The 13219-nt window shown below is 38.5% G+C and overlaps 1 protein-coding gene across 1 annotated transcript in view; it reads right to left on the reverse strand.

Moving 5' to 3' along the window:
* The window catches only part of LOC104404079 (P protein-like), a gene marked incomplete at its 5' end in the record, with an annotated part of 68773 nt that extends 55620 nt beyond the window's left edge, over positions 1 to 13153 (reverse strand). The window contains 2 exons of the mRNA XM_010012430.1: positions 3563 to 3695; positions 13015 to 13153. Of these exons, the coding sequence (XP_010010732.1) occupies positions 3563 to 3695; positions 13015 to 13153 (272 nt within the window). The remainder of the gene's footprint in view (positions 1 to 3562; positions 3696 to 13014) is intronic.
* Positions 13154 to 13219: the final 66 nt, after the last annotated feature.

The raw sequence follows: 13219 nt of genomic DNA on the forward strand, positions 1-13219 counted from the left end.
CACTCCTGTTTCTACAGTGTGTCTCTCTTTCAGCCAGCAAAACAATCAGAAACTGGAGCAAGCAACACAAGAAAAATTGGGAATTGGTGCCAAATAAGTCGTTGTGCTAATAAGAAAATCTTCCTTTTTGGCAAAAATGTCAATGACAATACTTCTCACTAGGCCATGTGACACTCACTGTCCTGAGGACAGCAACCTTCCCAAACACAATATCCATATCTCCACAGCTTGATAGCCGACACATAGTAGCGTATTGTTGTGCTTCCCAGGGACAAAATAATGTATTGTTAACACTTAAGGGAAGCAAAAACTTTGGTTTCAAGGTTAGTTTTTTGGGGGGAGGGGAGAAAGCAAGTTTAATTCCTGTTACACTCGCATATTATTTCCCCTTACATATTCTTTTAGGAAACTATATATACACTTATATATATAGTGTATATATGCATATACACTATATATATACACTTTTTAAACCTTCTCAGCTTTTTACTATAACCCTAGCATCTTTTCCTGCATCCCACAAAACAAGGTGCAGGTTTCTCAGCTAAAAGTCGCACCCAAAAAAGGCCTCAAAATATCCCTTAATTTTTAAAAAGCATTTGATTTTCTCTCTCACAGCTGAGTTCTTCAGATTCTTTTTTCTTTCATAATATGCCCTGCTTCAAGCCTCTGCAAGTAGATAGTAGCTCCTGGGGAAGGAACATATGCTTTTTCTGGTGCACAGGTGCTGCAGCTCAGTCTGAAAGGTAACAATTTAAAGACACTGGTAGCACACAACATTGAAATTAATCTGCCAGTGTATCCTCAGAATAACAGCATGGTCTGTTCTTAAAATTAGTGCTTATCTATTCTCAATAATACATGGAGCCTAAAACAACAGAAAAAAAATCCTAAAGCACATGGCATATGGGGCAGGGTGGAGGGGAGGGGGGGTGAGAAATCTGGGGAGTATAATAATATACCAATTAGGTCTCACATATCTTGTTTAATTGCTAATTGGAGGCAGGGTGAGGAAAGGCTGGTATTCAGTTGATTAAAACAGCTGCTTCAAACAAGCCATTTGAAGTTATCAGAGAACCACTGCAATCTGAGATGGTAGGACCCCTGAAAGCACCTTGGAGCACATTCTGCAAATCCAAATCACAACAGCTACCTCCTAATGGAGCAGTGTTGGTGGCTTTTTCTTCCCCTTTCACAGAAAATTACAATAGAAAGAGTAGCTCTTCAGCATTTGCTCTAATTGAACAGCTACTGATTAGCTTCACAACAATGGGAGAGCAGCCAATTATAACACATGGTACGCTGATTAGGAGACTGCTATACATGAGCATACTAAGCTGCAAGTAACAGATTACCAAAAGATGAACTGAGGGAATATGCTAGTCAGTGTTTCATTAGTACAGTATTTAACTGGCAGAAATATTGTGTCAGTGAGTAAATTGTACCATTCAAATTAATAAAAGAAAAAATGTTATTCATACTCGATTTCTTAGAAATCCAAAATAAATGTTTTAGAAGTTTATAGATGAAAGAAAAAAAAATTTATTTTCCTAACTAGGCATTCACAAAATAATTCCATTATGTCAGAATAATTCCATTATGTCAGGATCAAAATTGCTCGCACTTGACAGAATGAATTTTCTGACTGTTTAGATATTATTTATCCCAAGACACCTTGCAAGCTGGCATTTTTAAAGAAAATTTAAGTATATCATAAATCTAGTTATTCATGGAAATGTCCATGAAGCTATGACTTCTGTTGGAACATAAGAAATTACTAAAAGCAAACTAATTGTTTTTAAGTAGTAAGGTTGGGAAGTTAAAAAAAAAAATCCTAATGCTGAATACCAACAATTGAATAATACAAAAAAAGTAGTCATTTTTTATAATAATGTCTAATTACATAGGGTTTTGTCTGGGAGGTTGCAATGGTTCCATTCCTCCCCAACAAAAAGATAATTCCTTTCCCAGGGATGATCTTTTCCCTGAAAGATTCTCACTCTTGAGCCCTGTGTAGAACAGGTAGGAACTTGCTCTGTAATTACATTTTGATACAGAATCACAGAATGGTTTGGGTTGGAAGGGACCTTTAACGCCATGTAGTCCAACCCTCCTGCAATGAGCAGGGACACCTTCAAGTAGATCAGGTTGCTTAAAGCCCCATGCAGCCTGACCTTGAATGTTTCCATGGTTAGGGCATCTATTATCAGTCTGGGTAGCCTGTTCCAGTGGTTCACCACCCTCATCCTTGTATCTAGTCTGAATCTACCCTCTTTTAGTTTAAAGCCATTACCCCTATCCTATCACCACAAGTCCCACTAAAAAAATCTGTTCTCATCTTTCTTTTAAGCCCCCTCTATGTATTGAAAGGCTGCTATAAGGTCTCCCCAGAGCCTTCTCTTCTCCAGGCAGAATACCAACTCTCTCAGACTGTCCTCACAGGGATGTATTCCACCCCTGTGATCATCTGTGTCTCCCTCCTCTGGACTCACTCCAACAGGTCCATGTCTGTCTTGTGCTGAGGATCCCAGAGCTCCTCAATACTCCTGGTGGGGTCTCACAAGAGTGGAGTAGAGAGGCAGAATCACCTCCCTCAACCTGCTGTCCACACTGATTTTTATTGACCCCAGGATAGAGCTGGCCTCTGCCCTGCAAGCACACATTGGCAGCTCATTATGAGCTTTTAATCCACCACAAGGAAGAGAAGGAGGAATAGGAAAATGAGCCAATTACCCACCTGTTCAGATTATACATTTTAGTTGCACAAAGCTTGCTAAGAAGTTATAGTGAATTTCTTCCTACCTCGTAAAGAAATTGTGAACATTTGGGTGTTACTGTTACATTTCACCACTTGAACAGAAGCCTGAGAACAAAGATGAATACTTCAAACCAACTGAATAGAAAAGCATAAAAGCATTAAGGCAAAAAGGGACTAACGTAGTCAACAGCCATTGAAACAGCTTTAGCTAATAGACATAGATTTATTCCTACTGAATTAGAGAAATTATACACTGGGGAAATTTAGAATTGGAAAAGCCACAGTGGCAAAGTGGAAAGAACTTGGAAAGTTCTTCTACTCTTGAGGAAATGTCCTTCACAGACCACAGACCAGGAAAAGATTGCTGAAAAAATCCAGTGGAAGAAAACCAGCAGTGAGGCAATGCTGTGACACTGTGCCTGTCATAAGGGAAACCTGAGATATTTCTAAAGCTAGATTGTGAACTCAGCACCTTGAGCAGATGTTATCTGTTGTGATACAGAGCACACCGGTATTCAAGCCTATGGCTATAGATTATGCAAAATATCCTCATAAATTTTGAAAGATTCTTAATAATTCATGTCAACACATCAACCTTAGCATCAGAAAAACATCCATTTCTAGAAGTCAGAAAATATCATGACTAAAAATAAGCCTGAAATTATTAGTTAAAAAATTTATGTTCAGAGGCTGCAGGAGAGCAGGCACTATCATCTGAGGACAACACTGTAATAGGCGCTATTCAGCTTCTGTTTAGCACATTCAGTGTAGTGATAATAAAAATTTTTTCACACTCCCACTTACCAACAATTTCACTTGGCTCCTTATTGTAAAGTTTTTTGTTCCAGTAAAGAAGTCTGAGGAAAGGAAAGGAGACCAGAACAACAAGGCAGATGCCAACAAACATATGACCTGTGAAGGCTGCAAAATCCAATCCCTGGAAATAAAAATGAAAGCCTAAATTAAAAACCAGTTGTTTCTCTATATTTCCTACAGGGAAAAGTATTCAACTATATGTACCTTAGCAATCTAAAATAAATATAAAGCAATAAATTAAGTTCCAAGTCAGTAGAAGCTGTATTTCATCTGTTTCGAGGAGACAAGCCACATTACAATTTAATTCAGAAAACTAAAACATAGCATTGCAAGTTATTCTGAAATACATTTAGTGTTCTTTACATGGGTAGAAAATCCTAAACTGAATAATTAACTTTCACTTTTCACTTAAATCACTGTAAGTTCATTTTAAATCACACTGAATTGCAGAAATAGTTAAACTTTAATGAACATCTTTTGTTTTAAACTGATAACAACATGGATTTTTACAACAATTCTATTATTGTATAATTCTATACACTTCACAGCCATGCTTTGAGTAAGATGTTGGACTAGATGACCTCCAAGGACTTTCAACTGAATCGTTCCATGATACCAAATTACACACACTGTAGTGGATCAGGGTTAGCCTTTGGGCTGTGATTTTCTGAAATAGTCCTGACTAGCCTGCCCAAAAGAAGCTGTCCATGAAGCTCCAATGGTAATCACATCTAAGTACTCTGTATCAAGGAACTGTCTTACATAGAGCAAAGGTTGTGTGAACCAGTGGTCCCAGCACAGCAGACCTTTGACACTTGGATGAAAGCATGGTCCAAGTCCTGGATAGCTCAGCTTGCCCAAACTGAATTTTCAAAGAATTCACTGATTTCCCAGACACTCTAGAAAGTTATGGGATCTCTCTGTGCCACAACTTTCTGTCTCTTTAGTGACTTGTCTTCTACCAAATACCTACAGACCCTTCATAATGCCAACAGATATTAAAAACAGCTTCCCATGCAACATCAGACAATACTACTCTCGCGTGTTAAGACTATTGGGGACTTACTACCTTAAATGTGTGTTCTTTTAAAGAAAAAAAAAAAATTTCTCTCTATTGCACCCCAGGGCATAATAAAATAACACACAACACAAGAAACTGATTAAAGTCATAAAGAACTTTTGTAGCCAGGTAAAGATTAATGCTGTTTTGCAAAAAATCCATAGTCTGCAGACACTTAAGTAAATCTCAAACCATAAATATGCAGACAGAGGATTAGAATTTGATCCTATTAAAAATACAGGTTTCAGCTTCATGAGCTAAAGAAAATTATCTTTAGTTGCTATTTAATAGTAGATTCCTTGCCTTTTCTACTCTCCAGCCACTAAAAGGTGAAACTGTATACAATTTCATTCACTGGCCTTTCACTATAAGTCAGCTACTGCCATTTCTTCTATGAAAGTATAAAGATGACTCTTCAGGAATTTGAATAAGATGATTTGAAGAATTGGACAGAAAAACATGGTACCACAAAGGAAAATAATATACCTTCATCCAGTTTGCCTAGATAATAGGTCAGCCAGTCAAATGTCTGACATCTCTGCCAGACAGACTTTACAAGCTACTTTTTTATAAATGCTTAGAAAGATTGACCTCTGGGCATCAAGTCAAGAATCGGAGCTACAGAAGACTTCTACAGATTTCTACGAGGGGTGTTTTGTGGTTTAAGCCCAGCCGGCAACTGGGAACCATGCAGCCGCTCGCTCACTCCCCCACTTTCTTCCTCCCCCCGCTCCCGGAATGATGGGGAGGACAATTGGAGGAATGTAACTCCCACGGGTCGAGATAAGAGCAGTCCAGTAACTAGGGTATAACACAAACCACTACTGTTACCAAGAATAATGATAAGAGGAATAACAAGGGGAGAGGACACAACCGCTCACCACCCGCCGACCGATACCCAGCCCGACCCGAGCAGCGATCTGGGCCTTCTGGGTGACTCCCCCCAGTTTATATACTGGGCATGACGTGCTATGGTATGGAATACCCGTTTGGCCAGTTTGGGTCAGGTGTCCTGTCTCTGCTTCCTCCCGGCTTCCCCTCCTCCCTGGCAGAGCATGAGACTGAGAAAGTTGTTGGTTGGAGTAAACATTACTGAGCAACAACTAAAAACATCGGTGTTATCAGCGTTGTTCCCAGGCTGAAAGTCAAAAACACAGCACTGCACCAGCTACTAAGAAGGAGAAAAAATGACTGCTGTAGCTGAACCCAGGACAGGGTGAAATCAACATTCATAGCTCTAGGAAATTTACAAATAGCAATAAGAAAAAATAAAATAAAATTCTGCAAAGGCTCAATGTTTCTAAGAGCTGCTGCCAGTGTATGTAAAGTCCATATTCCCCATACGTATTTCCTGAACTACAGTTATTTAAGATTGATAATAAATCTAATTTATATATGGGTTACCTGTAAGATTATAGCCAAAAAAGAAAGATCACAAAATTTTGGCCAGAAAAACCAGAATTCTTAAAATCAAGGTGAACTGGCCTTGGTTCAGAAATTTCTCAAGTATTGACAGTGTGCCATTAAATAATTCAGGAAGTATGCAAAATAAGCATTCAGTTTTGTTTGTTCTCTAAAATGGCCTAACAAGAGGTAGGAAGCTGAAAGGAACTAAGCTGTAAAAACACTGAAGCTACATCAAAATAGCAAAATCTGCCTAAATCTGACTAAAAAAAAAAAGGATTATCCTCTGAAAAAAAAAAAAAAAACAAAAAACAAACCCCAAAACCTAAACTGGGAAACAGCTGGTTGAGGGGCAATAAAGTAGTTAGAGGTGGTCAGAATATACTCAAACCAGAATTATCAGAATGAGGAAAATTGCTTTTAAACACTCCACTTAGTGTTGCAAAAAGCAGTGGAGATGAAGCTTTTCTTGGGCGGGCAGCAATGTCCCCACATCATGAATAAGGATGCCATCTACCAGCAGAAATTCTCTGCAGAGATACTCAGGCATAAAGATGACTGCTGTTGTAGACAATAAGAAAGAGAAATAGCAAGCCAAAGAATCCTTGAAAATGCTCAAGGTTAAATATGTAATGTCTCCATCACAGGTTAATGGAACTTGAATTTAAGGATGTGGCTCATTGCAAATAAATGCAAAGATTTACAAAGTCCCTTACCTATACATTTTGAATATCACATCAACAATTGTGCTTTGTTATTGAAGTGCCACAATGCAGAAGATTCTCAAACAAAAAATACGGCACAAGAAATGTGTCACTTGAAACCCACAAAACTAATTTATCTACAAAAAGGAAAACCACATCAACCTAGAAGGTGAACTAAAATGCTGAGATTAAGAAAGAGATTTCAGGTCTGACTGATAATTCAAAGGAATTGAAATGAAAAGGAGATCACAATACTCTTAAAAGAAAAACCAGGATTAGCACAGCTCTGTGACATGAGAACTGACAAAGATGAGCCCTAAAAGGGATTTACAGACACCATCACAAGACAAAAGAATTGTCTACTAGTTTTTTTGGCATCCTATCCAGGAACTTACCCAAAGTTTTCAAAGAGAGTAGCTAGGTTACTTTCTTTGACCATCTTACGATTTTATTAAACTTCATAATACCACACCATTGATCTCTCTCATTTGTGAGGCCCTTTGGGAAAAGAAACATGCTGTTCTGCTGCTAATGCAAAGCAGCTTTCCAATTCTGCTGAAACAAATCGTTTTCTAACATGGAGTGTGCTTATTTCAAGAAACAGCTTGTCTGTGACAGTGCAAGGCTGGATTCAATTCTCTTCCCATCCCTTGCTCCTGGCTTTCACCCCCATTAGCTCCTTCCACTGATCTACATGAGCCGGTGAGAGATAATGCATCCTGATGATCGCTAGCCTTGGGCAACTGGTACCCCACAGCCATGGGGAGGCCAAGGACAACCAAGTGCACTCTTTTTTATGGCTGATATCAGGAGGGATCCCAGTGAAAAACAGACCACTGCACACCCTGACGCTTTAGCCTGGCTGCTTAGCCAGGAGAAGGCAGATTTCACACTAAACATTGTCAAGTAGCTAGTAGTCAACTAGCAGCCTCTGGAAAACTTTAAGAGACTACAGGGTTTACATTGTACCAGAGATACAGCAGAGGATGCCAAGATGGTGGCACAGTTACTTCATCAGTTGCTCCTATTCCTTTTCCCACACCCTAGAAAGGGCATGTAACACCTCCACAGAGCCTACATTCTTACCCTTTGTGGTTGTGGATAACACATTTTATACCTCCTGAGTCCTCTGCACCACTGGGGCCAGGATTCAGCATTGTAAGAACATAGTAAAGTGCTCCATATGTCTGCTGCATACAACAAAATATCATTTTCATAAAGATTTTCTTTTTCCCGCACAGTAGACTGAAATAGGATTGACATGCACAATAGGCAAGAAACACTTTTCTCCCAGGAGATTTCAATCCATCAGATATAGTACATGCTTCAAACATCCCTTACTTGAGGCTATGCTGATTTTATCAAATTTCTCCCATTTCACAGTCAACAGAAAATCTGAAGATTCTGTTTCAGCAAGACAGCAGCCTAAAGGTTCCACTGCCTATAGATTCAGGACTGAAACAGAGTGGGCATCTTTCCTTGATTTATAGTTTTAAATGCAAAGTCAAATATATCAATTTCATGTTAGGAGGAAGTATCGCACCGTTTTGCTAAAACAACAACTTTCTATCATCATTATTTATTTATTTGTTTTTATTGCTTTGGGAAGTGTGAAATTAACTTCTAGTAATTCAGACCTTTCCAGAAGAAATCTGCCATTTTAGAGCAAAGAGAAAGCAAAAAATTATAGCTAGGTGCAATAATTCAGGAAGCAGCAAATACTTTGCTTATAGCCAGAATGGCCTTTACTTAATATTTTAAAACTCATAAAATGAGGAAGAGGAAGAGTAATTTATTATTTCTACATTGGTTTAAACATCCCTTCTAGCTGAGTGACTGAGATCTACATTGTCTCAGGGGGAACAGCTCATGAAGTCTCTGAGCCAGAAATCACTGATGGTTTAACACAGTAACATGAAGATAATGCTTGTCTAAGACACTGACAAAACTCCTTTTTTATCTTGATTACTACATGCAGAGATGGGAAAAAATCTGAAATCAGCCATAAACCCATAACTTTTATTTCATATACCTTACCTAGTATTTAATTTTTTCTTGAGAAAAGGAATCAATGAAACGTCGACATAAAAGGGTAGTTTTAACTACTCTTAAGCTTGTACCCAGCAAACTCAAATAAAAAAACCCTAAAATAACTCAATAAACTATAGGAATCCATTTTCACAATGTTCCAGTGCTTGAAATACCTTTATAGATTCATATATAGGATTTTCTCTCTACCATTTTTCAGAATTACCTACTTTCATTCATAAATTTTTGGTACCACAACTTTTCATGAAATATAATCAACTAATATCTCTTCATACTAAATATCAGCATGAGGGCTGAAAGTCTCTGAAGAATAGAACAGGAGAATCTGATGGCTGTCTTTTCCCAGGAAATTCCTGTTAAGTGACAGGAATAACTCCGAGTGTGATGCTGAAACCCCAAAATCCTCAGAAAACATCAGATTAATAGAACAAGCTTTATCACATGCTAACAAAGACAGCAAATAAGAGGATACAATCCAGTGGCTAGCACATGCTAAAACTGCCTTTTGCTCTTAGCATTATAGCTTTTTAGGGAGATTAAAGCTAGATGCTCTAGTGTACACTATGTTCACACCATAATTTTGCTCTGGAGACTTATTCACCATCCATTCTCTAAAGAACTTATAATCACAGCCTAAGCTTAGAGCACAAGCTATTTCTGATTTGAAAGGGGTGACTGTAGATACCTGTGAAGTTCCCAAATATGAGAACTTAGTGTTCAACTTTCTGAAAACAATGACCATTTCGAAGTTGTTTGTGCCCTACTGTGCACATAAGAATGGAGTTCCCAAAATCTGAAGCATATATCTCTTCAAGAAAAAAATCATGATTTTGCTAACAATGGCCACTCAGTAGCAGTACTCTGAAGGTAATAAAAAATTAAAACATGATCTGTGTTCACTGAATGATTTTCTATTTGCTCTTAATGAAAACTGTTATTTGCCTTCCCTAAAATCACAACATAAATGCTATTTTGTGAAACTTCTTCTAATTCCATGAACAATGAGTACAACAAATCTTCTCCTCATACGCAAATGTTCCACTGATTCTATCCATGATCAAGGGAATGTGTCAGTATTATAAATTAACCACCGCTACAAATAAAAAAATCTTGTTGGCATCCACTTGCATCTTAGAACAAATGAACAGAATTCGATGAGTAAACTGTAACAAAAAACTTATTGGCAGGGGGGTTTGAACTAGATGATCTTAAAGTCCTTTCCAACCCTAACTATTCTGTGATTCTATGATTTATTCAAATATACTTTAAATAAAATATTCTTAACATGACATGACTTTTCCCTAGAACCTAGGGAGAAAAATCTCTCCAGCACTACAAAGAATAAAGCAATTCTAATACTAAAACCCAATAGCAGCACCGAAAGTAACAAGGCTGCACTTCATGTTGTATTGATTTAAAAACTAAGATTTCCTAAGAAAGTGTAAACTTGCATAATATTTTACTAGGCTGCTTTTAGAGGCTCATGTACAACAATAAATGTTCAGAAAGACCGGCAAAATGCTCTTACTGATTGCATCTAATAAAATGGAAAAACCAATCACCTACATAGTGCAATACACTATTCAGCCTCCTACAGAGGCAGTTGTCCAAGTACTCCTGTACTTACTGTGCAAAAATAGCACTGAAAAGGAAGTGCAAGAGGATGAAAAGGGGATTTTCAATTAAAATATCAAAGAGAAAAATTTCCTAGAATGGAAAAAACCATGCCCATAATATTAAAAAGAGGTAAAACCCAGGTATTTTCTGCAGAAAACATCATAAGAGTATCAAAAATACCATATGAAGTGCTGTTTCCATAATGCCATTATTGCGTTCAAGAACTTTTACCTCTGAGACACTTGAAAAAGTTACTTGGTACAAATACAGCAAGAGACACCCTACACATTTCAGAGGCAGATTTGCAGCTGATCATATAACCCCTCCTCACAGCAAACTTTGCTAGAAGTAGTTACTGAGACAAGACAACGTCTATATTTCTTCTGAATAAAAGAGAGCATGCTGGAGCAGGTGGACAAATTAAGAACTGAGCTATTAGTTCAACAGCGCAGACTGTGAGAGGCCAGATGGTCCAGCTCTCTCCCTGCCCTCCCTCTTGGCTTTATCCAGTTACTCCTGCCAGAGCTCTCCCCAGCAAATCTTCTTTAGAGGGAGTGAGCTCTAAGCAGTGAGGACATAAGCTAGTCCATGCCACTCAGCCTCAGAGCTAAAGATAGGTCTTTGACCATAGACTATGATCTACATAAAAGTATTTATATAGATAGATGTAACAGTTGAGAATATAGGAATACAACAGTACAAGTCCCATGGTCCCGTGTTAAATCTGATCAATGTTCTTATATCCTTATTTCTGTGATGCAGCAAAAGATCCAGAGTGAAAACATTTGGAAAGCTTTTGTGCTTGTTTCAAATACTGAATTTGCTATAATGTCACATTTCTATGATATTTATACATCTGTGTCCTCCTAAAATTATCAATATCTCATTTAAGAGAAATGTGAAATTGTTTCCTTTCAGTGTGATTGCTTAATTGCTTCTCATGTTTATAGCCGCTTCTAAAGGTTCTACAAAGATGATGAGTTTCTGAGTGTTTAGGAAAATGACCTGCCTGGCAGGTGCTAATTATTCTGCTTTTGAAAAGAAGTTTTAAATAGTTGCACAGATTTCACATTTAAATTGTAAAATTTAGCTATCAAATCTTCAACCGTCAATATTAGAGTCTCCAAAGTCATCATCCAAACACACTCATTGCAGCACATTTCAAATATTTTGAAGGTAAACATTCAGTTTATTAAATACTATGAACTTTCAAAGACATTTTTCAACCTGGACAGCACTTAATTAATTTGAATGTATTCAGTTAATTAAGAAATGCTTTTTTGGTACAGCAATAGAAACACATTTGACTCCAAATCAAGAAAAGAAAAAAGAAAAACAATTGTACTATAATTCTCTCATCCCACTTGCACAGGTATTTCCACACTAGCACATGCACTACTTTGAATTCCTTTAGATTTATCTATTTGGAGGATTTATGACAACTGGCCAAAACAGAAAACATGGGCTTGGCACCCCTGCAGATGTGCCTGTTACCCTATAGCCCTTTCCACGGTGCTGCTTGGTGGGGAGGGAGGCAGGGGTAGGAGGAGAGCAGAGCTGCCCCATCCCAGGAGTTGCTGCCCCTTGCATCCTGAGCAGACTGCCTCCCTGCTACCCCCGGTACACCAGAGACAGGTGATGCACCAAAAGATATTGGGGAGCACAGTGTCAGAAACAGACATGGGATTTGATGCCTTTCTGTTCAAGGGTGGCAAGGATAGCTGAAAGCATGGAGAACTCACACAAACTCCAGCTCCACCCAGAAGCTGAAGGCTGCAAACGTGAACACCAGCCAGCAGTGGCTCTGCCTATCCACAGGGCAGAGAGGGCCATGTGGATAGGAGGAGATGGTGGAAGCAGGACAGCGTGTCTGGGGTCCTGCAGTCCCACCCAGCACCAGGCCTTCCCTTTGGCACCAGTCACCCAGCAAAATGAAAGAAAGAAAAGCTGAGCGTTGGAAGTTAAAATCTGTCACTGAAGCCTGGGGATACCAAAATGTTGGCAGGAGGTGGGAGCCAGCTGCGGGCCGTGCTGCAGGGGAGGAGTGCCCACTCTCCTTTCACCCCCCACATCCCTTTGGGCTGCAGCTGAAGGACAGTGTCTCTTGCAGCAGGGTCAAGGGGAGCAACACAGCCTCTCACATTGTGGGGTTTTGCATATAGAATCATAGAATCATTACTTCTATTTTGAAATTTCTGAAAAGGAATCAAATTGTCTCATTATTTTTAACTTCCGAGAGAAAGCCTATTCTGAAAAAAGTTTGGATTTTCATCTTCATTTTCACCTTTTTTTTTTTTAACTTGCTGCCTTTTCTTTACAGCCCTCCATTGTTTTGTTTCTTTGCCATTGACAAGCAAATCCTCTGCACCACCACCAAAAAAAAAGAAACTGGTATTCTTAACCCATATCAAAAAGTCTATTCTTCATTGCAATTTTGTCTCCAAAATATCACTCTGTTCTGTCTGATTGTCATACTAAGAGATAGCCTGGCAGAAAAAGTGGATTATAATCTGTTTATTTTGCTGTCTGGGGTAAAAGAAGGTTTAACACTGCATAAGTCAACATTTGTACTTAATTTTAGAAGCCAAACAGCTTGCAGTACATACCTTTTTTCTCAGCTCCCGTTTTGAAACAATGATCACATTTGGTGGATCCCCAACAGCTGTGGCAGCCCCCCCAATATTTGTGAAGATTACTTCTGCAATCAGGACATGCCTAGGATCAAGATTAAGTACTTCGCAGAGCCTGTGGTATAAAGAGAATGAAATTAACCTCTTAGCCTAAAAGTAAATTACCTTACACATTAAAATT

This window comes from Nestor notabilis, unplaced genomic scaffold (genome assembly GCF_000696875.1).
Source record: "Nestor notabilis isolate BGI_N333 unplaced genomic scaffold, ASM69687v1 scaffold884, whole genome shotgun sequence".
Classification (NCBI taxonomy): Eukaryota; Metazoa; Chordata; class Aves; order Psittaciformes; family Psittacidae; genus Nestor; species Nestor notabilis.